The sequence below is a fragment of the Panthera uncia genome, chromosome E1 (genome assembly GCF_023721935.1).
Source record: "Panthera uncia isolate 11264 chromosome E1, Puncia_PCG_1.0, whole genome shotgun sequence".
Classification (NCBI taxonomy): domain Eukaryota; kingdom Metazoa; phylum Chordata; class Mammalia; order Carnivora; family Felidae; genus Panthera; species Panthera uncia.
Window position 1 is genome coordinate 21464744 of NC_064814.1, and position 26055 is coordinate 21490798.

The 26055-nt window shown below is 40.0% G+C and overlaps 1 protein-coding gene across 1 annotated transcript; it reads left to right on the top strand.

The window, feature by feature from the left end:
• The first annotated feature begins 3122 nt into the window (after nucleotides 1–3122).
• On the top strand, nucleotides 3123–4688 carry KCNJ16 (potassium inwardly rectifying channel subfamily J member 16). Its single transcript, XM_049636421.1, has one exon. It carries the CDS (start codon nucleotides 3207–3209, stop codon nucleotides 4464–4466), a length of 1260 nt encoding a protein of 419 aa, XP_049492378.1. The 5' UTR covers nucleotides 3123–3206; the 3' UTR covers nucleotides 4467–4688.
• The last annotated feature ends 21367 nt before the right edge of the window (nucleotides 4689–26055 follow it).

A 26055-nucleotide genomic window follows, 5' to 3' on the forward strand; every position in this document is an offset into this window, starting at 1 on the left:
CTGAACTTTGTATTCCACAATTTCGTCATTACAGTGCTCAAATTCCCATTTTTAATAAAAAATGGAATTTCACATCCAGTGATACAGTCACCATTGGTTGCTAGAGGGCAAGAACATGCAAAAAGACATACAGAAATAGGTACATCGCAAATGATTTTTCGTGACGGAATGGAAGGTGATGAGATGATTATGAATGCATGGAGGCATTTTCAAAGCTGGGTTTTCATCCTAAGAAACGTGCATGTTACACATAGAATGTCCAGCCAACCCACAAGTCTTAGCCTCTATTATTTAATGGTAAAAAATTGGGAAAGTGCTCAAATTAACACAACATATGAGACAAGAGATTAATAAACATTTTTGTCAAGTCATTTTGACGAAAGGTCATCCATAAAATTCTTTGCCCATTGGGTAATCTGAGAAATGGTTAAGACTCATTAAACTAGTTTGTTTATAATCTGGCATTTAGTGTAAAAGACCATCTCTTTTAGAAAATGTATCATGCACATGGTTGGCCAGTCAACGAATCAAATGCAGGCATCTAAACAGAATCTGAAGGCTTTTCTCTGGATAAGTTGGAATAAATGATCAATTCAACATGGTGGGCCATGGCAGGGGCACAGGGCACGGTGGGTTTAGGGCAGAACTCTCACAGCTGTAACTTGTCTCCCTGAAACGATTCCATTATTTAGAAATAAATTTTGCACATCATCAAATTTGCTCCCTTACAGCTTGTATTAATTGAAAATTCATTCACCAATTAGCATGCTGTTGAAGGTGTTTTTAAAATAGCTTGTTTGTAACAGTCGTTGGCACTGCTGGAATTTAAACTGCATGCCATTTCAAATAAAAACCTTTTCTTTTTTTTCTCTTGGCAGTAGAAAAGAGCAGAGTCACACAGTAGCTCTTGATTTATGAACTGCGTTTTCTTATTCTCAGACTTCCACAGGGTGTGCGGTTCCCTTTCAAAGGAGCTGGGTTGGGGGCCTTTAACAAGGAAGCGATTCTATCTCCAAATTGACTTTTTAATTTCCAATCATACGTGCCTTTGATTAGAATTGGTCCCATTCTCATGCCTCCGGTGATCAGCTGAGAGAATGGAGATGGAGAAACCTTCGGCAGCTTTCTTCTGTTAGGAAAGTGTCACTCAGTTAACAAATCACACAGGAACCTAGGTATGTGTTGTGAACAAAATTTGTGGAAATATTTTATGTTCAACATTCCGGTAAGCATTTTGTCAGCCCTGGGTCACATCCTGAGATTAGGCAATCATCTCTCCAAAAACTCGATTGGGGATAAAGGAGGGGATATTATGACTCAAAACATATCTGGAGGACAAGTGGGCAGAAGGCTCAGGCTGGGGGCATGGGGATGGACGGAGAGAAACGTGTACATGCTTTACAGGATGTTTTGGCTGAAAACAGAGTTCATCCTCACAGTGGTCCCCGAAACAAAGTGTTTATTGTCCAGTGGGCCTGATCCCTGGAGAAGAAGAAAAATGATTCCTATTGACTGGAAGGAAGTTAACTCTTTGCTCCCTTTTGCAGGGAAGGTGTTGGATAAGTAGCTAGTGATTAATTTCCTTCATTGGTTTCACAGGGAGGGGTCTCGATGTCCGCAATAGTGTTTACTCTCACTGCATTTTCTATACAGCAGTGGCTGGATTCTCTAGTGGGAATCTTTTCTCCCCCTTATCCTCCCTGCCCCCAACTGGCACAGGAAGATTATGGGGAAAGCATATTCTAATAATTAATACACCATTAAATTGGGCTGCAGTGACTTTTTTTTTTTTTCTGGCATAGAAGTAGCTAAAGGCCATTTAACACTGAAGTTTTAAAACTTACTTTCAGACTTGAGCTGGGAAAACCACTGGCCTATTCCACGGATGCTAAAAGCGATAAGAACTGTATGTTCTACCCTGATCTTTTAAAGATTGAATTGGGAGGGGGAAAAATGATTTTGCTTACAGATGGCTGTGCAAACATCAGAAATACATGTCAGAGCTGGAGAGAAGGGTCCAATTGTAGTAAGCTCCCTTTAAGAGGGAAACAAGATTAGAACTTTGGCAAATTTTTGGCTTTTGAGAGGGAAAGAGAAGAGATTGCAGTGTCCAAAAAAAGAAGAGGAAAAAAAAAAAAAGGATGGATGTCATGAGACAAAAGCAGAAGCAATTTTATACCTTATTGAAAGCTTACCTGGGCGTGGTTTTAACTCCTCTGGGGTTAAGAATTTTTTTTTTTCCTCCTCTTAAAACTAAAGGGGTTAGGGGAAAGGACTTGAATCTGAAATAGCATCCCTGTCAGTTCTGTTCTGTCCTGGGAAGTATACAAGGAAGCAAAACCTCCGTGGAAGAGAAGGGAGGCAGCAGTCGCTGGAGGTGAAAGTCTGCAGCAACGAGTATGTAAGTTACACGTTAGCATGAAGGTGGTGATGCTTCATTGCGTCCTTTTTAGAAAACCCATCTGGGGGTGCCTGAGTGGCTCAGTCGATTAAGCGTCTGACTTAGGCTCAGGCCATGATCTCACAGTTTCTGAGCTGGAGCCTGCACTGGGCTCTCTGCTCTCAGGGCAAAGCCTGCTTCGGATCCTGTCTCCCTTCTCTGCCCCTCCCCTGCCTTGCGTGCCCTCTCTCTCCTTCTGTTTTAAAAATAAATAAAAACATTAAGAAAAAGAAAGAAGAAAAACCATCTGACTTAAACAGAAGGCTGTTAAGGCTGCTATTCAAATATGTGAATTGTGTTTTGCCTTTTTACATTATAGATGGCTTTGTTTTCTAAGTGCCCTCATGTCAGAAGAGCGGAAAAAAAAAAAAAACAACCCAAGACTTTTGTTTATATCAGGTCAGAAAAGGTAGTGAGTCTTCATTTGGGATAATCATAGTGTTTACCCAAGCCTTGTGCATATATAAAAATGTTATTTTCTCTAATTACATATTTTGTTCCTATAATGACTGAACTGAATTCTAAACTGAAAGGAGTAATCAATACTGAATGTCTCTGCCGTTCAAATGAAGCCTTCACCATTTCAGACGGCATGAAATTGCTTCAAATTTGGCAAATTGCTACAAAGATGGAAATTAAAATCTAAAGCTGAAGTGTATTTAATTTTCTTTTTTGCAGATCTTAACTGAAAACTTAAATCAACAGATAGGAATAGAACTATTACTATTACGAAATCCACCTGGATGCTTGAAGGACATAGGGAAGGATGAGCTATTACGGCAGCAGCTATCCGATTGTAAACGTGGACCCCAAATACCCAGGCTACCCCCCAGAGCACATCGTAGCTGAGAAGAGAAGAGCCAGAAGACGTCTGCTCCACAAAGATGGCAGCTGTAATGTGTACTTCAAGCACATTTTTGGAGAATGGGGGAGCTACGTGGTTGACATTTTCACCACCCTGGTAGATACCAAGTGGCGCCACATGTTTGTGATATTTTCTTTATCCTATATTCTCTCCTGGTTGATATTTGGCTCTATCTTCTGGCTCATTGCCTTTCATCACGGTGATCTGTTAAATGATCCAGACATCACACCTTGTGTTGACAACGTCCATTCCTTCACCGCGGCATTTTTATTCTCCCTGGAAACCCAGACCACCATAGGTTACGGTTACCGCTGTGTCACTGAAGAATGCTCTGTGGCCGTACTCATGGTGATCCTTCAGTCCATCTTGAGCTGCATCATAAATACCTTCATCATTGGAGCCGCCTTAGCCAAAATGGCAACCGCTCGAAAGAGAGCCCAAACCATTCGGTTTAGCTATTTTGCACTCATAGGGATGAGAGACGGGAAACTTTGCCTCATGTGGCGCGTTGGTGATTTCCGACCAAACCACGTGGTAGAAGGCACAGTGAGAGCCCAACTTCTCCGCTACACAGAAGACAGCGAAGGGCGGATGACGATGGCCTTTAAAGACCTAAAGTTGGTTAATGATCAGATCATTCTTGTCACACCAGTAACTATTGTTCATGAAATTGACCATGAGAGCCCTCTGTATGCCCTTGACCGAAAAGCAGTGGCCAAAGATAACTTTGAGATTTTGGTGACATTTATCTATACTGGTGATTCCACGGGGACTTCCCACCAATCCAGAAGTTCCTACGTTCCCCGAGAAATTCTCTGGGGCCACAGGTTCAATGACGTCCTGGAAGTTAAGAGAAAGTATTACAAGGTGAACTGCTTACAGTTTGAGGGGAGCGTGGAAGTCTATGCCCCCTTCTGCAGTGCCAAACAACTGGACTGGAAAGACCAGCAGCTCCACAACATGGAAAAAACCCCTCCGGTCCGAGGACCTGGCACGTCAGACACCAAGGTCAGAAGAAGGTCATTTAGCGCGGTTGCCATTGTCAGCAGTTGTGAAAACCCAGAGGAGACCACCACCTCGGCCACGGATGAGTGTAAGGAAGCACCTTATCAGAAAGCTGTCTTGACTTTAAATAGAATCTCTGTAGAATCCCAAATGTAGTTCAAATTGTGATCACGAGGGCTCCCACCCAATCATTTTACTCTGTAGCCAGTCACCTCGAGGCGAGTAGTTATACAAGGGCTTTTAAGGGATGTTATAGCTATGTGCCATGGTGATAGGGGATAAGAAGAACATGTTAAATCTGGTGAAAGATCATCTAAACATGACATAGTACCCAATTGTTTAAACTCTTTTTTTTTTTGCTAGCAAATTTTGTATTAGGGATGCTATTAAGAGCCTACTTGATTAGTTTAAATTCATCTCCTTTTATTACACCATATAGTTGTATCTTCAATAGGAGGTATGGTATTCAGTAATGGAGAACAAAGGTAGGGTACTGGAATAAATAAAAATAGGAAGATGGGCAGCCAGCATAAATAACAAATTTTTTACATCGATAGTAGTTTCCCATAAAAGCATCTTGTCATCCAACCAAGGTATGCGAGAAATGCATCCAGTAGATTGTAACGTTAAGATATTTAACTGAAGTCACCTGGCAGGTTTGATGTTTGCCCCTCGTAGTGTCTTGGTATCAGCAGAGAAAGACGCGGTGGCGGTGAGAAATAGACACCTGCCACTTACCCAGGTGATGATCGTTGAGTGCTAGAAGTTGGTTTGTTTTGTTTTGTTTTTTTTCTCACTGATAAAGCAGAAGAAGAGTGGACATGATTCAGAGCAGTATTTCTCTCTTAAATGCCTTGGTTGACTGCAACAAAGAAAGGGCTTTATGTAGAAGAGCAGAAATAAGGCAATGAACGATAAGGGGCTTCCTTTGTCCACCTCTCGTCTTCTCTTGGAAGATGGAGCCGTTTTTTTTGTGTGTGTGTGTGGCATGGGGGGGTGGGGAGCATAATGGAGGGAGGGCAGGGGAAAGATACTTATGTGTGCCCAGAAGCAGTTAGGTATGCTTCCTGTCTTGGTCACTTTACAAGACATACATGACTTGAATTCTAGATTTTAAGAAACTCTTCCTTTGAACTTGGAACAATCATGTAGATAGAAGATTTTGTGAAATAGAATTAATGTGATGTTTATGCATATTATTAAATGGATAAGCTAAGTGCTATGGAATTGCTTAAATTTTAGGACATGAGATAAATTTGTATGCTCTGTTTCTGTGTTAAAAGATGTTAATCATGGTTACTTTAAGCCCAATCCCTTATGAGTAAAAAGACACTTTAAGCTTTCTTTTTTTTTTTTTTTTAATTTTTTTTTTTTCAACGTTTATTTTATTTTTTGGGACAGAGAGAGACAGAGCATGAACGGGGGAGGGACAGAGAGAGAGGGAGACACAGAATCGGAAACAGGCTCCAGGCTCCGAGCCATCAGCCCAGAGCCCGACGCGGGGCTCGAACTCACGGACTGTGAGATCGTGACCTGGCTGAAGTCGGACGCTCAACCGACTGCGCCACCCAGGCGCCCCTAAGCTTTCTGAATCGAACAGTTAAAGGGTGCCTGGGTGGTTCAGTCGGTTGAGCGTCCGACTTCGGCTCAGGTCATGATCTTACAGCTCGCGAGTTCGAGCCCTGCATCAGGCTCTGTGCTGAAAGCTCAGAGCCTGGAGCCTGCTTCAGATTCTGTGCCTCCCTCTCTCTCTGCCCCAACCCATTCACATTCTGTCTCTGTCTCTCTCAAAAATAAATAAACATTAAAAAAAATTTAAATCAAACAGTTATTAGCTGCATCCAGAGTTATCTGTTTGTTTTCTTTCTTTCTTTCTTTTTTTTACATTGCTGCTGAGCTGACAATAAGTATATGTCCCAGTGTTTCTTTGTTTATTTTATTTAAATATATGCACACACACAGTTTTTGCTTTCTCTGGAAAAGCTCCCTATCCCCCTCTCTCCATTTAAATTAAAGCACACAAGTAAATTGAACTGAATCATATAGTCTGTGCTTACCAATAAAAGTAAAATAGGTAGGTATGTGAAGTGTTTTTCTTTTTTTTCTTCTTCTTTTTTCTTTTTTCCATCCTCCCTTCCTCCCTTCCTTTTCCTCTTTTTCTTTTGACTATGAGCAATGAAGTTACTTTCTAAATGCACATGTGCAAATCTTTTATTCCTGTTGTTTTATGGATTAAGAGTTTTGCTCAGGTCCCAAGTTGTAAAACTGTCCTGAAGCTTAATATCAGATATCTAAAGAATGCAATTTTTTTCCTATTTGGCTTCAGAAATGCAAAACCCATTTTTAAAATGACACATGCATTGCAGATTTGGATTTGTAGCCGCGATTACTCAGCTAAATTAGAGTACTATGGTCTACCAAGTAGCAAACAACCAGCACCACGACAAATCCAAATGCCCTTCCCCTGACTTTTTAAGCTCGTTTCACACACATCTAGTTTCACTTCATTTTGCCTTGCTTCCTAGGCTCTGCCTAGCCATGATTCTGGTTTGGTTAGTATCAGAATAGACATGATTCTGGTTTTGTTAGTATCAGAATAGACGTATCAATGAGTACATTCTGCTGTGCTCTGTCTCCACCATTAAGACCTCCTACCCAGAATAAAATGTAAAATACGCATTCACATGTAACATTTGTCCCTAATTTTCTGTTTAGATTTATAACATACTTTGATGCCCCAATGAGTTACTTAATAATAAAGATCTCAAAGTAATGCAAAAATTGTGTGCATATGCCTGTATTTCAGATTAGTACAAACTCTGCCGATGTGGTCAGCGTTGGGTGCAGAGCACCAAAAAAAAAAAAAAAAAGGAGATGCTCTCTTACAGAATTAGAACATAGGCAGAACTATAAACATTTTTATGGGTTTTTAACAGCTTGTAGAACAGCTATATCCGAATTAGCAGTTGTGTTTCCGTAAGCTTTGCAAGAAGGCTCCATGCAAAATGGCATTCTAGTTTCAAAAGCTCTGTCCATGATGAGAAGTAGGTCAAATATTCTTTCTTATGGCAGCTATTTTGTCCCTCAAGATGAAAGTATTCAGTGGACTTAATTAGACGGGAAACACACTATGGCGTCAAGGCATTCTCTGCTGTGTGTCCCACCTGTGAACTTGGCCCTTGAAGAGGGAAGGAGATCTGGGAGAGAGAAGGAAATGCTGTTTCATGTACCACCGGCTTATCAAGCACCTTATGCTTTGCACATGTACACTTAGCCCCCACAACAAAACAGTGGGGTGGATATTTTTAATTTCCATAGCATCAAATATCTATCTCATTCTCTGCTTCTTCCTAACTAACCAGTTCCCAAATGGGACAGCAACTTGCCAGACTAAAAAAAAAAAAAAAAAAAAAAAATCGCAACTATGCTTCCCAGTCTCCCTTGCAGCTAAGGGGTGGCAGGCGGGGGTGTGGGGGTGGGGGGTAATACTTACTTGGCATGGATCTGGCCCAGGAGATGTCAGTAGAGTTCCTTGAATGTGACCTTTAAGAAAGCTCTTTCGCTGGGTCTGAGGTGGCACACGTCCTTTTACTCCCTGCATCAATCCTTCTCCCCTAGACCTCACGGACGCCCCTTAAAGGGACGTCAGGAAAGTAGGAAAGAGGCAGCCCAAGATTGCAGACCTCCGGACTTCTTCTGCATGAGTGGAAATAAATGGTTTCTAACCGAACGGTGAGAGGGAAACATAGGAGAGTACGCATAAAGGGATCACTTGGGTCCAACGTGTACTTGATGGAGTTCAACTTGAACTCCATCTGATGGAGTCAGTCTCTGTGGAAAGCACATATTTTCTGGGCGTTTGAGGAAATGCCAGTATATTGTAAAACAAACGCAAAAGAATTACTTTGGGCCTGGAAAGCCCTCTGAGACACTGACGGCTGAGTGACCTTGATAAGAAGATTGGCTAGGACCGCTCTGGGGCCGCCCTTTATCTTCTTCCTTCCCTCCCCCCGGACTTATATCAGTAAGACTTTCACTAGGGCAAGTGACAGAAATCCACAGAGACTCAGGCAAGGAAGCACAAGTACAGCTTGGGAAAAAAAAAAGCAAAACTCTGCTAATAACCCTTCTCAGGCTCCTAGTGAGACCAAACTGCATCAACTTATTCAAGTGGACTCTAAATACAGACCAAGGAATCTAGACCCTTACTTTGGATCTTTGTATTTCATGACTTCTGAGTTGGCCAGGATATGTGTCAAGCAGATTCTTTGGGCCACTCTCTGGGCCTAAATAATGAGGCACCAAATTTTATTTTGGCTTAAAATAGTCTATTGGTTCCATTCATTACAAGCTCTGATTCTTCTGGTTGAATGTTCTGGCAGGTATGTGGATAAGCCCCTCTGCTTTCTTTCTTTCTTTTTTTTTTTTTTTTTTTTTATGTAAGGTAAGCTTCACCTGTGCGTTCCCAGAAACCACCCTACACACCCTTGGTACCCTATAAATCACAAAGCCCTCCCTCAATTCTAAATTTGGTGTGGCCTTTCTTTCCTCTCTCACTTTCATTTTGAAATCAGCAGCGTGACCTATATTCCAGAAAAAAGAACTTGGGGTGCCACATACAGAATATACAAGGAAGGATAATGACACAGACAAGACGGACAGATTGAACCGCAGGGAGGTGTTTGGCAAATTCTCTGCAGAAATTCTCCTGGGCACGAGGCCTTTGAACATGAAAGCTGGTAACTGAGATTCAGTTCAGATAAATCTGTGGGCAGAGAGCAAGCGAGGGCCTCTATTTTCCCGAAGAGGCAAAAATCATGGGTGCCAGGAAACCATCATTGGTCTGCATTGCTTTGGAGCATTTCTTCGGTAAGAAACCCCTTAGAACCAAGAGGATTCCCAAGTTCGTCTTGCATGGCTCCTACTTTTCTTAAGCAATTTAACACAATCCTTTTAGGACTTGGGCTGTGAATTTGGCAGAGGGCAAGCAGTATCTATCCTATCATATCACCCTGTGCTGCCCCCTTTCCTCGGGAATGGCGATGCCTGTGGTTTGGGATCTTTTGTGCAGAGACCAAAGGTTTAAGTTGACAAGGCTACACGTTTTGATGTTCAACGGACTCGTAGTTGCTGAGTACCTGGTGGATATTTTTAAATAAACTGAGTTAAATAAACTATTGCCCTTTTGTTGTTTGGTCTCATTGATTTATGCTATTTGATAAATACTGCACAGTGAAAGAATGCTGCATCTAGAGTCTATCTGTCATCCTAAGAAAAAGGAGCTGGACTGAGACTAAGGAGCTTCCAAAAAAAAAAAAAAAAAGGCAACCCGAGCTGCGTAATCACTGAACTCAGGCCCTGGATGCTAACTTTGGAGCCTCTGTAGGCTGCAGAGAAACAGGTTAATCATTTAAAGTTTTCAGCAAGCCCAGTGGATGAAAATCCAAACAGATTAAGTCTTGCTAAATTACATGGCCAAGGAATGCTTTTCCTCTATGCTATCATTTACCACAGGGGCCTATAAAACATCCTTAATCACTATCTAAGTAACTTGAACTTGGGACAGACAGAGCCCCAAGAGGTTTGACCCTGTGAAAACTTCTTTACAGAAAGTGATCAGAAACTTACAAATTCCACATAAAATACTTGAGTCACATGCACTATGTACTGTGGGTAAAGGCTCTTTGTTTGAATTAGAAACACATGTTATCGACCAATTATTTATTCTGCTACCTGTTGGTTCCATCTGATACCAGTTTGTGTGGGAAAGGGAGGCCAGCTATAGGGGACAGGTTAAGGACACAGCTGCCCGTTGCCAGTTCCACAATCAGCAACTTTTGGGGCATCAGAGAGATATCAACTCGTTTCATCAAATTCTATTTTGCATAACCTCCAGCATTAGAGAGGTTATCTGCCCAAAGAGACACGGCCATGGAGGGGCCGCAGAGGAAGAAGACACAACCATCAATGCCCAAGGCTCTTCTGAATGGGCAATGAGCAGTTCTGACGCTGAGGTTGAGTTGTTTTCATTATGTAATCATTAAATGGGAAAAACGATCGTCTCAACACACTTTGTTAAAAAAGAAGCCCGTTATTTTCTAGAAGGGCTTCTGAAATGAACTGTTAGTTGGTCATTGATTATTTAGAGAGACAAGAGAGTGAGCAAGGAAAAAAATTATGTGGGAAACAGCTGATAAGAGCCATGATGAGTAAGGATGATCTTCTCCAAGATGTAAACAAAAATGATTGCAGTAAAAGGGCTCACCGCTTTCCAGGGCACTGCTAATGCACATCCCCGTGCACTAATCCACAGTCACCAGGCCTTTTGCCTTGGAAGCAGGAACATTTAGTCCTCTGGCGGGGCTGCCCTTAGGGAATAAACAAACACAATGTGGCATGGGATTTATCGCCCATTAAATGGACACTGCTGTGGGTTTTTTTTCTTTATTTTTGAGAGAGAGAGAGTGAGAGAGGGACAGAGAGAGGGAGAGAGAAAATCCCAAACAGACTCTGCACTGTCAGCGCAGGGCCCGAAGTGGGGCTGGATCCCAGGAACTCTGAAGTCAGGAGCTGGATGCTTAATGGACTGAGCCATCCAAGTGACACTGGGGTTTTGAGGCAGGCCCTTCAAGGAAAGGAGGCCAACGTGAGGGGGAGACACAGATCTGGGCTGACGGCAATGCATCAGGATTCAGTACAATGGTGCTCTGAGAATGAAAATGCCACTCTACTCACATACACCGAAGGCTTAGTGACAGTACTAAATGAAGGAGACATCAGGCTGTATCATACAGGATACTCTGCGGTATAAGCTACCTAGGAGACATTGCATTTACGCAGTTTCAACCACTGTTTAACCATTTTATAACATAATATCATGATTGTGTTCAAACTTCTCAACATGTTCCAGCAAAGTAAAGGGGTTCTAAGAGAAACAGGATCATTATCCAGCAACGACCCATCACGACCAATCAAGCCGCAGCTAACTGAACCCGGAAAAACTGCTGACTTACAAGGTGCTGGACCCCATGAGTCTGCAAAGCACCCAGAAGACTGCGAACCACACTTCATGTGCCAGAAAAGACATGTGTGCAACTCATCTGGGATGAAGGAAAAACCATTCTTTTTCTTTAAGGTAAGACATACAGTAGTAGGATGGCCATAGACTTCACGTCAGACAGAAGTGGGTTCAAATTACAAGTGTGTCCAGGGGCACCTGGGTGGCTCAGTTGGTTAAGCGTCTGACTTGGTTGGTGGCTCATTTGGTTAAGCTCAGGTCATGATCTCAAGGTTTGGGAGTTCGAGCCCCACATTGGGCTCTGTGCTGACAGCTCAGACCCTGGAGCCTGCTTCGGATTCTCTGTCCACCTCCCTCTCTTCCCCTCCCCTGTTCACACTGTCCCTCTCTCTCAAAAATAAATAAACCCTAAAAAACAAACAAAAAAAACCCTTGCCGGTCATGTGAACTTGGGCAATTTCTCAGTTGTCACTGAACATCAATTTCTTTAGAAGTGTAAATGCAGATAATAATATTTATCTTGTGGGCCAATTGTGAAGTGTGTACCAGCATATTCACACACACATACATGCATGTACATAAATATGTATGTATATACAGGCATAGACAAAACTACCTGGCACATAGGAGTTGCTCAATAAACTAATATTCCCTGTTTTCCTTCATATAAATCAGTAATAATAGCATCTTTCAAAGGGATTTGAAAGCAAAAGCATTAGTAGCTGTAGGATAATTATGCTGTATTATCCCCCCATTTTTTTTTTTTTTTTGAAACAGCCATGCTTTCTTTTTGATGTCCAAACAACATTCTGGATGTATTTTCTTCCTGCCTCCGGGAGTAATTGATTTTCGTCCCAGCATTGCCACTAATTAGCTGTGGGATTTGAGGGTGTTACTCACCCTCTCTGGTCCACTGTTTCTCAACACTAATGGCAGGGATGTTACTTTTTGTTACCCCACGGTTCCTTGTGGCCTCAAAATGTGATTTTCCCTCCTACTTCCCACCCTGATTCTTTTTGTTTGTTTATTTTTGAGAGAGAGAGAGAGTGGGAGACAGAGCAGTGGAGGGCAAAGAGGGAGACACAGAATCTGAAGCAGGCCCCAGTCTCTGAGCTGTCAGCACAGAGCCCGACACAGGGCTCAAACCCATGGACCACAAGATCATGACCTGAGATGAAGTCGGATGCCTAACCGACTGGGCCACCCAGGTGCCCCATCACCCTGATTCTTTTTAAATTTCTTGTTGCCTTTTTATGCTTTCTTTCAACAGCATAAGTAATTTACTGCAAACTTTCCTATTCTCGTGATTACTAACTGAATTTTATAGGCAAGTTCTAGTTTTCATGTTATTTTCTACTTCTTATAAAATCCTGCTTGAATGTGTAATTGGGATGTGCCTTTTTACTTCCCATATAATACACTGAAAATTCACCTACAATAATATTTGTCGAACTTCGTTTTCAGGTCTGATATTACTGTCTTTTTCTGAAATTGGATCTGTTTTAGCAGCAAAATTTAAGGCATTTAAAAGTGATGCAAGTCTTTTTTTTTAAAGGCAAAATATTGCTTCATAATTGCAATGGCAGGAAGCAAGTAGCAGCATGAAAAATATGATAACTAAAGTAGAACACTAAAATTCTCATGAGGGCCACCTAAATTTATGACAAATTCACAAAGGACATCAAATATGCTATTAAATGTTGTGAAATGCCAAGACACTTGATCTATGGAAGTTGAGGAAAAAATTTTCAGTGAAGGATGCTACTAACCCTTTGTATCACTACTCAGGTGCTTCTTCAGATGGTGATTTATGCAGTGAACAGTCGAACAACTGTATCTGGCCAGCCTGTGTTGTTTTCAGCTGGGAAAAAGTGGCTGCTCTTCTATACCCTCATGATAACTATAATTGTTTGATGATAGTATATAATTGTATACATACAATTATATATATAATTGTATACATACAATTATATAAATATAATTGTTTGATGATAGTATATAATTGTATATATACAATTATATAAATATAATTGTTTGATTATTATAATTGTATGATTGCAGCATCTCGCTTTCCAGGCACCAGTGGACTCTGAGTCCCCCGAGCATGAGGAGAGATGGTCTAATCTCAATACCAAACAATCATAAAATAGGTGGGCAGCACATTGGAATATCCTGGGTGTTCTTCCCAAGATCATGTCTGATGTCAGACCAGGGAAAAACCCATTTGCAAATAACAGATCTGAACTTTCACTGTAAACTGAAGTTTCTAGAATGGCTTTTGTATTCCTGTATTACAAATAGATATTAGAATGGTCATAGAATGATTTAAACAAGCTCAAAAACAACGTCACATACATCAAAAAAATATCTAGTTTTGTTTATCCTTCTCCAGATATGTACCTTATCTAAGTCATTATTCCTTGTTTTAAAGCTTTGGACAATTATTAAATGAAGGATCTACATACCTACTTGTCCTTTCTGGGGTTGGGGTTTGGGAGAAAGCAAAATATTAATGATTTAGCAGGCAGAAGGAGGATGATAAAAAATAAATAAAAGCACTTTATCTTTTCACCAACCGCTAAGGTGACACGTTGGTCTTCTGAAATACCATAATGATAATGACGCACAGTATTAATAACAGCAATTATGTAAAAGCCTCTGGTAATTGCAATTTTATTAGGATGTTGAATATTCTTGGTCACCATTGTGCCACCTTGTGGTCACAAGAGAACACATTTTTTTTTTTTTTTCCATGAAGTAAATCTTTTAAATTTTTATTTTCTCCCCACTACTATGGAAGGGTATTTGGAAAATTAAGTTGGGAAGCACCTTGCCAATAAGGGCTATAAACAAAATGTAATGGGCACCACTCACATCAGAAACTAACATACACTGAAAAACAACAGTGGTCTAGGTATGGATCCCATACTGGATTTTCCCTTTGCTACCTCAGTGTGAATTACGTATTTAGAAGATGGAATTAAAGCTCATTTAGGTTGCCATTCTTGATCTACAAATATAAACACGGAAGTCTGGATCCTGTCCATTGAAATCTAATTATTAATTCAGGAATCCCTTAGTAAGAGAAAGCAACCAGAATTTAGGCATCAATCACCAATACTATATTAGAATAGTCACATTCATGCCTATATAGAAACAGCTTAATAAACACAATTTTTATAATAAGTAAAGATTTGCTTTGTAAAATATGTGTTATAATCTCATGAGCTTTATGCTTTTCAAAGAGTTGTGATATTTGTTTAAATGATTTTTTTTTTTTTTTAATTTCTAAATTCTACTATGTCACCAACCTGATGTGAAGAACAGAGAAAGACAGGACTGGCCACCATCCCAGAGTACTATCTACTTGGGATTAAATAATATATTTTGTAACAAATTCAGAAATTTTATGGCCACTGATTTATATTATCAGTGTTTGATCGGGGCTACAGCTTTTATCAAGGATGAAGCTATTGGTAAAAAAATGTTCCAAAAATCTCTTATTATAAGTAGTGTGTGTGTGTGTGTGTGTAGAATGAGAGAGAGAGAGAGAAAGAGAGTTTAACAAATGCTCACAGATGTATTGCTGTGCTAGTATTGATTTTTTTCTTCACCTGTTTCTTGGTCTTCTTTATACCTATTAATTTCTCTGTCTCTGTGTCTGTCTCTATTCTCCGTAAGGTAGTCTCTTTGCATCTCTCTCTCTATTACACTCTCTCATTTAACTTAGACTGAAATCCGGGAGGTTGACTGGTCTGGATTTTAGTCCCAGCTCTCTGGATTTCTAGCAGTGTGCCTTCGCACAAAGTACTCAAACTCAGTTTCCTTATCTATTAAATAGGGGTAAAAGTACTCATTTCTTACAACTGTTGTGACAATTAGTGAGTCATTGCATCCAAAAGTACCCAAGACAATACTTAGCCCAGAGCAAATGGCCAGTACATGGTGCCCATCTCTATTTTTATTGTCTAAAAAAAAAAAGTCTCCATTCTTCATAGTCAAATCTGTATCACTGTTAAGACATTGTGATGCTGCCTCACTTAGAGGTATAATGTCACTGTAAATTACAGATGTAGCACACAGAATTTTAAAAGGGAAAAATCTCCCGTGTACCTCTTTTCACAACGTTATCATTCAAATGCTAAATGAAATATCTTACCTACAATCATGTGATTATTAAGTAGCAGAACCCATACATGATCCCTATCTTCTGTTTGTACATCTTACCCAGAGTTCTTTGCAATGAACAATAATTCTCTTTCTAAACCATGGCCTCATTTTTTGACTAGTTTTACTTTTCCCTCCTTTCCTTGCCTCCCTTTCTCCTTTCCTCTATCTATCAATATCTATCATTATTAATCTATTCATCTCACTATGTATCACCTATCTATCATCTATCATTATCTATCTATCTATCTATCTATCATCATCATCTATCTATCTATAAATATCTATAGATATCTATCTATCTATCATGTATCTATCTATCTATACCTATCATCTACCTATTTATTCACTAGGACTAGAATTAATGCAGTTAGTGAGATAAAAATTTTCATTTACAGGGGCACCTGGATGGCTCAGCTGGTTGAGCATCCAACTTTGGCTCAGGTCATGATCTCACGGTTCGTGGGTTGGAGCTCTGCATTGGGCTCTGTGCTGACAGCTTGGAGCCTGGAGCCTGCTTCGGATTCTGTGTCTCCCTCTCTCTCTGCCCCTCCTCTGCTCATGCTCTGTCTCTCTGTCTCTCAATAATAAATAAACATTAAAATTTTTTTTTAAATTTCATTTACAGTACATCATTTTTCTAACATTCATTAATTCATGTATTCGCATATTGAACATCTACTTCATGTCTGGTCCTTCCTAGACATTGTAAAAGTAATGATGAACTAAACAGGAAAAAAATTATCTTTCTAGGAACTTCCAACCTAGGAAGAGAGACAGAAGGTAAAACAAACACATGAACAAACAAACAAACAAACCAAACATATTTCAATGCCAGGCCCAGTTAAGTTGATGGGAAAAGAAAGTAAAGGAATATACCCGTGCAGACAGGGATAGGTGCCATTTTAGCAAGGGTAGTCAGGGAAGGCCTCTCCGTGGAGGTAACGTGTCCTCAGAAATCTAGAAGAGTTTAGAAGGTAAAGCACATGGATGCTTGGGGAAACAGAGCCAGGTCAGAGGCCCTGAAGCAGAAACAAGTGTGAGAGTCCAGGGGAAAAACAAAACTTAAGAGTTCAGTTTTGACCGCAATATGTTTCAAATGCCTTACTGGATACACCCAAGTGGGGAAAAGAGTAGGAAACTGTATATGTGGGTTTGGAGCTGTGGGAGAAGGTCAAGGCCTGAGGGGGGAAATTTGGAAGCCCTCTGCAGAGATAGCTATTTAAAAGTACAGGCTTGCACGAGGTCCCCCAGGAATTGAGTGAAGAGGCAGGTGGGAGGCTGCAACATCGGGAGATTGAAACAAACAAGAAAAGCATTAAAGGGAGACCAGAAGGAGCTGTCCGTGAGGTAGGAGAAAAGACAGAGATGAGTGGTTACTTAGCCAAGTGGAACAAGTGACCGAGTGATGCCCTGTCAAGTACTACTTGGAGAAAGTGTGAGAAAACAGAGTTGACCCGGGAAAGCACGCCTGGGGCAGGGGCGGTGCCCAACTCGGGGAGATTCAACAGAGAATTTGGGGCTGAGAAGACAGGGACACCTTTCGACAAGTTTTGATAAAAAGGGGAGGAGATACATGAAGTAACGGCTGGAGAAATATACAAGGTCAAGGGAAGCTTTCTGCTTTTTGTTTTGTTTTCCTCCCCAATTTTCTTCTTTGTAGTTTTCTTTCTTTTGTTAGCGGGAGGTAGTTCAGCATGTTTATGAGCAGATGGGGACGATCCCATCGAGAGGAAAAAATAGACAATGTAGGAGAGAGGGGATAAATAAAGAAGAAGAGGCCTTGAATAGATGAGAAGGGAAGGCGCCCAGGCTACAAATGGAGGGAGGGAGGCATCCTAGCTACATTCACAGGAGGGAAACCTGCGCGCCCAGGTGGAGATAGAGACGCGCATTTCAGGCAGAGACCTGAAGGCTGAAGACATACCCTTCTCTCTGCTTCCATTTCTTTCACTGTGATGACAAGCAGGGGAATCAGCTGACAGTGAAGCATGTATGTGAGGTTCGAGTGGAGCTGAAAATGGCTCCAGTCCTACCCTGAGAGCCCGGGCATGTGATGGACCAGGGTTGCCAGGTGCTCCCAAAGTCCCTTGGAGTCCTGTGACTACATGTGTAAAGTCACAACGGCCAGCAGGTGTGTTTTTTGTCATCTAGCACATTTGTCATGAAACGGAATTCCCAAGAATTAACCAGGTTTTTAAAAATCCAGCTCCCCCCACCTCCCAAAAAACAAACAAACAAAAAACCACCAAAAACCCAGCTTTCCAAATGAACATGTCTCATTTTTGTGACACTTGGACTCACACAATTTAATGAAAGAGATCAATTTTATCTGCCGTGGAAACATTAATTGTGAAGATCTAGAAAGAAATGGCTAGATCACCACTCTGGCTCAGGAAGAACATTTGACCACATAAGTATACCAAAGAGGAGAAACCCTGTGACTCATTATGCTAGCTCTCCCTCCCTCTCTGTTTGGTCCTAGATTACAACCAACTGTGGAAGGCAGATGTGTAAAGTGTGTTGGGACTCCATCCTGGCCCCTGGGTCTGTATACTATTTCACAAGCTTTTTAGGATGCGGTATTAAAGTGCAGTGAAATAGGCTGTGTTGAGCACTTGAGCTAGAGAACCAGGGGCTGCTTTAAGCTGAGGTTTTTCCAGAGCTGTGGTCACCTGGCTGCTGTGGGTTTGTGCTGAGGAACACAATTTTTAATCAAACGTCTGTTTGTTTGCATGATAGTTTCACTGTTGGTTTTTTGTTTTTTTTTTCCATCTGTGGATTTGATTTTTTTTTTTTTCTCATGTATTTGGGTACAATGTTAAAACTGGTCTTTTCGGTTAAAGTCAGGCCCATCCCCTGTATCTATTCTCAATTGCTATTGATTTCCTTTCAATGAACTCTTTCCATGTTCACTCTTTTTTGGGGAGGAGGGGACAGATCTTAATGGATTTGGTCCTGCTGTGGTTTGAGATCTTCTTTGATATCTTTTTACAACAAATTCCTTTTAAATTAGATTTCTTTTTAATGTTTATTTATTTTTTAGAGACAGAGAGAGAGAGAGAGCAAGGGAGGGGCAGAGAGAGAGGGAGACACAGAATTCGAAGCAGGCTCCAGGCTCTGAACTGTCAGCACAGAGCCGGATGTGGGGCCTGAACCCGCAAGCAGGAGAGATCATGACCTGAGCTGAAGTTGGACGCTTAACTGAGCCACCCAGGCGCCCCTAAATTTGATTTTTAAATTTACTTTTTGTGTTTTTAAAATTTGCTATTAGAGAGCATGTAGTTAAGTGACGCTGAAACCTAATATGGCGATTTTCAATCAGTCAATAGAATATAAAAGCTAGAGAAGTTCGCTTTTCACTAAAAGTGTTGTAAAGAAAGAGGGTGATGGATTCAAGTCCAGTAATGGTTTTTCAGTGAACATGTTAACATTTGTGAAGCTATGTTTGGGTGTATATTAAGGCATGCATTATTATAGTGATTAATGAAAAATGTTCAATGTATATTCTTAAAAGTACTGAAAAAGAGGCATTTATGATGTAAACAAAACTCTGATGCATATTTTGTCATTGTCATTGTAAGTTCAATTGTAATATTTGCGTGAGGGTTGTATTTATATTTAGTTTATAGTAAAGTTGCTGTTTATCAGGTAACTATAGTACATTTGTTGACTATCAACATATAAACAAGAGAGAGGCTCACAAAAACTTATTAGTATGCTTACTTACAAATACTTACAAATGAAAAACTCTTGGAAAGCATCAAATGCACTATATATATATATTTTTGTATATTTTCAATGATAGCTGCCATCTAATTAGTTCTTCCAGGAGCCTATATGAAGGAAATTCATAATCCTATAAGAACATTATGTTGACCCTGAGATCAAGACCTGAGCTGAGATCAAGAGTCAGACACAGGCAAACCATAAGAGACTCTTAAATAAAGAGAACAAACTGAGGGTTGCTGGAGGGGAGATGTAGGGAGGGAAGAGTTAAATGGGGGATGGGCATTAAGGAAGGCACTTTTCAGAATGAGCACTGGGTGTCATATTTAAGAGCTGAATCACTGGGTTCTACTCCTGAAGCCAAGACTACACTGTATGTTAACTAACTTGAATTTAAATTAACAAAAAGGAAAAAAAAGAAAAAAGGAAAAGAAAAAAGAGAAAAGAAGACAGAAGAAAAAAGAAAAGTAAAAAAAAAAAAAGATGCTTAACCAATGGTGCCACCCAAGGGCCCCAAGAATATTGTGTTGCAAAGACAGAACATTATTGTTTCTAAACTCACATACAGTTGTTGGCCATGAAGAAAGAAAGGGGTGGTCTTTACTTAGTATTGCCCAAAATGGAAATTACAATGATAATGATGATAATAATAGTAATAATATTAACAGCACCTTTCTATCAACCTTCAGAGTTCATTAGATTAAAACAACTATGCAAAAACAAACAGAAGAAATATATAATGATGTCATATTGAATGTCACAGACTGAAACCACCCAGGTCATGGAGAACTAAGGTAATAACTCATATTTAATTCTGTTTACATCTTAATCATTTAGGTTATATGACTTTCAGAGGACTTACATTCATGCGGAAATTTTGAAAACATTATAACTATTTTATTTCTAGTAGACAAAGTTAAGAGGGCCAATAGCATCAGATAAAATGTCCACCATTTGAGTTTGACCAAAGAGATCACAGAAAAGTAGCTTTGGACAGAAACTTAAAGAAACTCTTGTTCAACCCCCTCTTCCAAGTTTGTAGAATAAAAACAGGATGAAATAAGATAATTAATTTTTAGTCACAAATTTTTGGTGAACAATATTTAACCCCAAAGATCACTAGAATCTTTTTTTTAATAAAAAGATATTTAAATTAAATATAAAGGATTTGAGGGAATCCTATATTGTTTGACAGAATTAGTATTACCATTACCATTTCATTAGAATAGATTCTGAAGCTCACAATTCCATTGAAATCAATGGGCTGGCTTTATTTCTCCCTTAATTTTCTTCCTGCAATTTCTTAGGAAATGCAATAATTTATTAGTTTTTAAATCCCATCATTACCATATTTGTTTTTTCTCCCTGTTGTGTTTTCCTTTAATTGATTCCTGGAGGCAATTCGGAAATTTTTATCCACACCACATGTTTTGAATGGCTAATTGTTCTCTATGGAAGCATAGCCATTATGCTACTATCTAATTACATTAAGAAAAATTAATGTCAGATGACAAATCTATCAGCAACAAGCTCCCTGAGAATCAATATTTTCAGGAAGATTTTCACATCCTAGAATCTGGTTTTCAGGGTCAATGTGTGGAGTTAGCACTTTTTATTAGTAGTAGTATGATGTCAAACCAGGGGCAGGAGAGTTAACGATAGGATGTGTTCCCACCTCTCTCCTTTTTAAAGGAAGTACTCAAATGGGCAGAAGTCTAAAGCCCTATTTATTTAATACTGAGCTTCTGATACTAAAACAAACTGACAGTAGAACTCATAGAATAGGCTCAAATTAGGCTTCTAGGCATGTCTAGTGGTGTTCAGGGAGAAAAGACCAAACTTCTATTAATTCTTAGAAATTTTTAGTAGGAACTATTCTTGGTGACTTTGTACTTCATTCCTCCAAGGAATTTACCAGAATTTGCATTCTGTGAGGCTCGGGGGACAAAAGGTGCACACTGAATTATGTTGAAAACGTGCATTCTGCTTCTTACTTTTTTCTCGTTAAACCCAGGAAGGAAATCTCGCCTAGCCTCAGCAGTGAACTTATATTGGTTTGGTTTAGAACTCTTTCTGCATTCACTTATTTAACAGCTAATGAACAAAATGTTATATGAATGATTGATTTAGTTGTGTTTCTAGACAGATAAAAAAAATTTTTTCCCTAATGAGTATAGAAATAGGATTTCAAAGTCTGCATGCACTCGAAGAGCATTTACCCAATATTCTTTGTAGTCACCTCAGCAAATGAAAGATCAAATTGACATCTTGGCCTTAATAAAGACAAAATTTTAATAAAAAAGGAATGGCATCTTCTTTTTAGTTTCAAAATTATATCATGCATTAGGTTTTGTTCTTGATTATGAAATAATAAATATTTAGAGAAAAATGAGAAAATGCCAATACACAAACGTAAGACAATAAAAATAAATTATAACCACATCTACTAGGTCATTGTTAAATTTTACATATGATATAATATTATGTTAATAACTATATTATCTTATACGTATATGATATGTACATATATATATGACGTTAAAGCTGAGATACGGGAGCCTGACCCATCAAAAATGGCACGGGGCCCCCAGCATACCATCTGTAGGATACCCATCTCCAAATGATTTTACATGAAGGAGAAATAGGTCTCCATTTCTTAATATATTGATATATTGAATTTTTCCATTGCAGGCAACTATAGCAAACCTGAATTTATACAATAATTTTGGCCTATTTTGCTCATTATGGGTTATTTTGCATTATTTCTCATTTAAAAAAATTATGAATTGAACTATTACTTATCTTGATTACTGGTTTTTCTTTTGTGCCTCTTAAAGTTCACATTTGATGTGTGTAGTCCTTGTCACACCCCAATCCTAGCACTGAAGACAAATATAGACAGCGGTGCAGATCTAAGAACTGATTTAAACATCAAGAGTTTCTTTTCTCAACAAAATGGAATCATATAATACAATCTGCATTCAAAGTTCAGTCTTTAAACATTTTCCATGACACAATTTTTTTTGCACATAACCCATTTTCTTCTATTATTTATTGTTTTTTATATTTTTCAATCGCTAAACACTCTTTTTAAGTTTATTTATTTATTGTGAGAGAGCAAGAGAGCATGAGCAGGGCAGGGGCAGAGAGAGAGAGAGGGTGAGAGAATTTAAAACAGGCTCCGTGCTGTCATCACAGAGCCCGGTGCAAACCTTGAACCCACGAACCATGAGATCATGACCTGGCCAAAATGGAGAGTCAGATGCTTAACCAACCGAGCCACCCAGGTGCCCATCACTAAATACTCTTACGTGCAACACTTAGCAGTTGCTAACGAGGTCAAATTCAAGATTTGTTGAAGCAACACAAAGGGAAATACATGTCTGATAGTTTCACAGACTCTCTGGTCCCCTATGGATCAGCAAGCATAAAACAGGTTAGCGGTGGATTTGCAAAAATCAATCTCCATGGAAGCAGTTTTGACATTCATTGATTTTTTTTTTAATTTTCTTTTAATCTTTATTTGGTTTTGAGAAAGAGAGAGAGAGAGAGAGAGAGGGAGGGAGGCAGAGTGCAAGCGGGGCAGGAATAGAGAGAGGGAGATACAGAATCTGAATCTGAAGCAGGCTCCAAGCTCTGAGCTGTCAGCACAGAGCCCTACGACGCGGGGCTTGAACTCACAAACTGCGAGATTATGACCTGAGCCTAAGTCAGACACTTAACCGACTGAGCCGACCAGGTGCCCCCCCCATTCGTTGATTTTTAAAGGATTACTATTAACAGTAACCTTAATTTTATTTTGAGTCTACTTAGAAGACACTTAGTTTTGACATGTAAGTTGACATTTGTCAACTATCATTAGGTTAAACAAAAAAATATTTATTATTCGACTACATATTTCACCATACATATATGGTTGATCCTAAAAATAAATCTCTCCACTTTAACAAGGAGCACCCACAGTTAAATAAATCCTACAATACAATAAATGTATTCAGCCTGTTAGTACTAGAGTTGAGGGATGGCTTTCACACCCTTTTTACTCAATTCAGCCTAAAGCCCGTAGCATTATTCTGGAGCAGCGGTCAGCAAGCTTTTTCTGTAAGGAGCCAGATAATCAGTATGTGGCTCACATGTGGGCTCTGTGTCTCCCTTTGTAGCACAAAAGCAACAGTCAGAAACAATCTGTAAGCAAACAAGTGTGGCTATGCTCCAATACAACTTTACTTATGGATAGAGAAATTTGCATTTTTAAAAAATATTCCAGTGTCACACAATATTATTATTCCTTCGATTCTTCCCCCTACAGTTAAGAAATTTAAATCATTCTTAGCTCAGGAGCTATATAGATGATGAGGCAGATTTGGCCTGTGGTCTGTAGCTTACAGATCCCCTGTTCTAGAACAGTGGAAAGGTTGACATTTCTTAATTTAAATATCAGAAAGGCCTGGGGTTCAGGAAAAGAGAAAGTTGTATTTTCTATGGGTCTTGTAATATCAGGGCATTTGTGTATACATCACATATCTTTGCTCTGGTTCATTTTCTTGATGTGGGTAGTCTCCCATCAAGAATGCTCAGCCCTGTACATGAACAAAAAAAGGGGGGTATGTTTGGGAGAATTCACTTCAGAGTTGGCCCCATCTGGAGCCAGGGAAGTTATTCCACACAAGAGATTGAGGTTTTTTGGTTTTTTTTTTTTGTTGTTTTTGAAAAATTGATATTAAAGGAAAAAAATCTCCCAATGATGCTATCTCAAAATGTCTCAGTTTTTCCTGAAACTGAGAAGGTTTTGCTACCTTTTTCATTTTAATTGAGTCTTTCATTAGCACTTCTAATACAATTAACAGTCTTGAAAAGTCCCCAAGACCAGTTCTTCCAAGATATGTGCTGATCTAAGGTATTTGAGGTGTTTGCCAGGAAGCATCATGAAGGTCTTCCCTGAGACATCTGTGTGCAAACCACAAGGAAGGAGGAGGGGAGGGGAGGAAAAGAACAAGGTGACATCGGTAGGACCTGGACAGAGCAGCTGTTGCATACTGCTCCAGTATCTGTGGGCTCCACGGGCAAATACAAGGCCGCCCAGATGCAGCCGTGGTCAAGGGCAAAAGTGCAACTTTTCCCATCAGTGTGACAACTGATGTCCTTGCTCTCCAGCTAATGGAAAATTCCTAGAGGAGAAAGGGGAAAAAAGGAAAGGGGACTGTTGCAGGGGTGGGAGAGGGTGGTGGTGATTACAGGATCTGGGGGTGGGGAAGGGAAGGGCTGCGGTTCAGCTCTGCTCACTATTACCCCACCTGGATCCCCTACAGGGAGCTCAGTTTGCAACCAGTTTGCTCATCTAGGGAAGCCTCCACTGCAGGCTTAGTCCAGAGAGGACTGTAGCATTTGATCTCATCCCTAATGGAAAACAAATGCATGTCCTCTGTTTTTCTCCAGGACCAGTTTTGTTTTTTGTTTTGTTTTTTTTGTTTTCTTATTGTTGTTGTTTTGTTTTTGTTTTAACTTAAAACCACTCCAGTGGCTTTTCTCTGCTCATAATTGTGTCCAAAGCCAAGTCCTTTGGCTATTTAAGCCATCCCCCTTCCTAGCAGTTAGGTTAAGATTGGGACAAACCAATCTAATTCTAGAACTTGTCAGCCAGAATTGGACCATCACAAACCAATCGCACAAGACTGCTCCCTTCAGACCAATAGTTGAGATTATTTTTCCAAGATGTAATGAACCTTTTAGCTCCTTTTGAAAGAAAAATCACCAGCAAGTACATCTCTCTGTCTAGAGATCCTTTCTAACCACAGGTTGTTGAGATCATCTGCAGTGGGTGAAAACCACTCCTTTAGGGAGAAGGTTTTTTAGACCAGAAGCATTAGTTATGGATGTTGCCATTGTTGTTCCTTGCAAGGAAGAGAATGAAAGTGTAATCGTACTAGGTCATGTGTAAATTTATGCTGTTTTTACTGGCTCTTAACCCTTTTCCTTCCAGGAATTGTTAAGTTCCTTTGCAGTCGTATATCAGTCCTTGGGTACGTTCTCACCAAGGGTGACTGTTTGACGGTAAGGTCCCTCAGTAGACCAACAGAATAGAAGTCGGGTCACATAACGGACTCCCTGGAAATTACGTAAGAGAAATAAATACCCTGGTATTTGCACAGAGAGGAAATTATGAAATTTACTTCGAGCATGAACTCATAGACTCTCTCAAACTCTCCTGTGAGAAAATCTTTCTTGGTCTGAGGGGGTCTTCAGTGGAGTTAGGGGTGAAACCTTGCCCGAGAGATCACCAGTCCCTATGTTGCTCGAAACAGGCTGCAGATCCTTCTGGTGGAGACTCCGAAGAGGGTTCAGGAGACAGGAGAAAGAACAGGACACCTGTCCATGCCTAGGGGGTCTAACTTTTTTCTTTTTTTTTCTGTTCTTTCACCTTTTGGTGTTGTGTCCATGACCTGTAAGTCAACTCACAGAGAACTGCTTTCCCTTATGGAAAAATAATTTCCAAAACGATTTTTATTTTCTTTGTTTTATTTTTGGCCGACCGGACTCTGTTACCTGCAGGGCATGGGTCGGTTTTCTATGCACTGTGCTTGATGCTTTTCTGGCACGTTGCTTTGATGGGCTATGCTTTTTAATGGAGCCTGTGGAGGTAGATCCTGAACTGCATGTCCAGAGACGAACCAAATGCTAAAGAAGGCTAATAATACAATTCTAACTGCTCTGCCTGGATCACTGGCTATGTCTGGGTCCTCTTTTTTTGTAGGATTTGAAATAATGTATGGACCACGGAGAGGAAAAAGGAACAAGGCGAGCAATGCATGAGGGAAGAAGATAGAACATAGA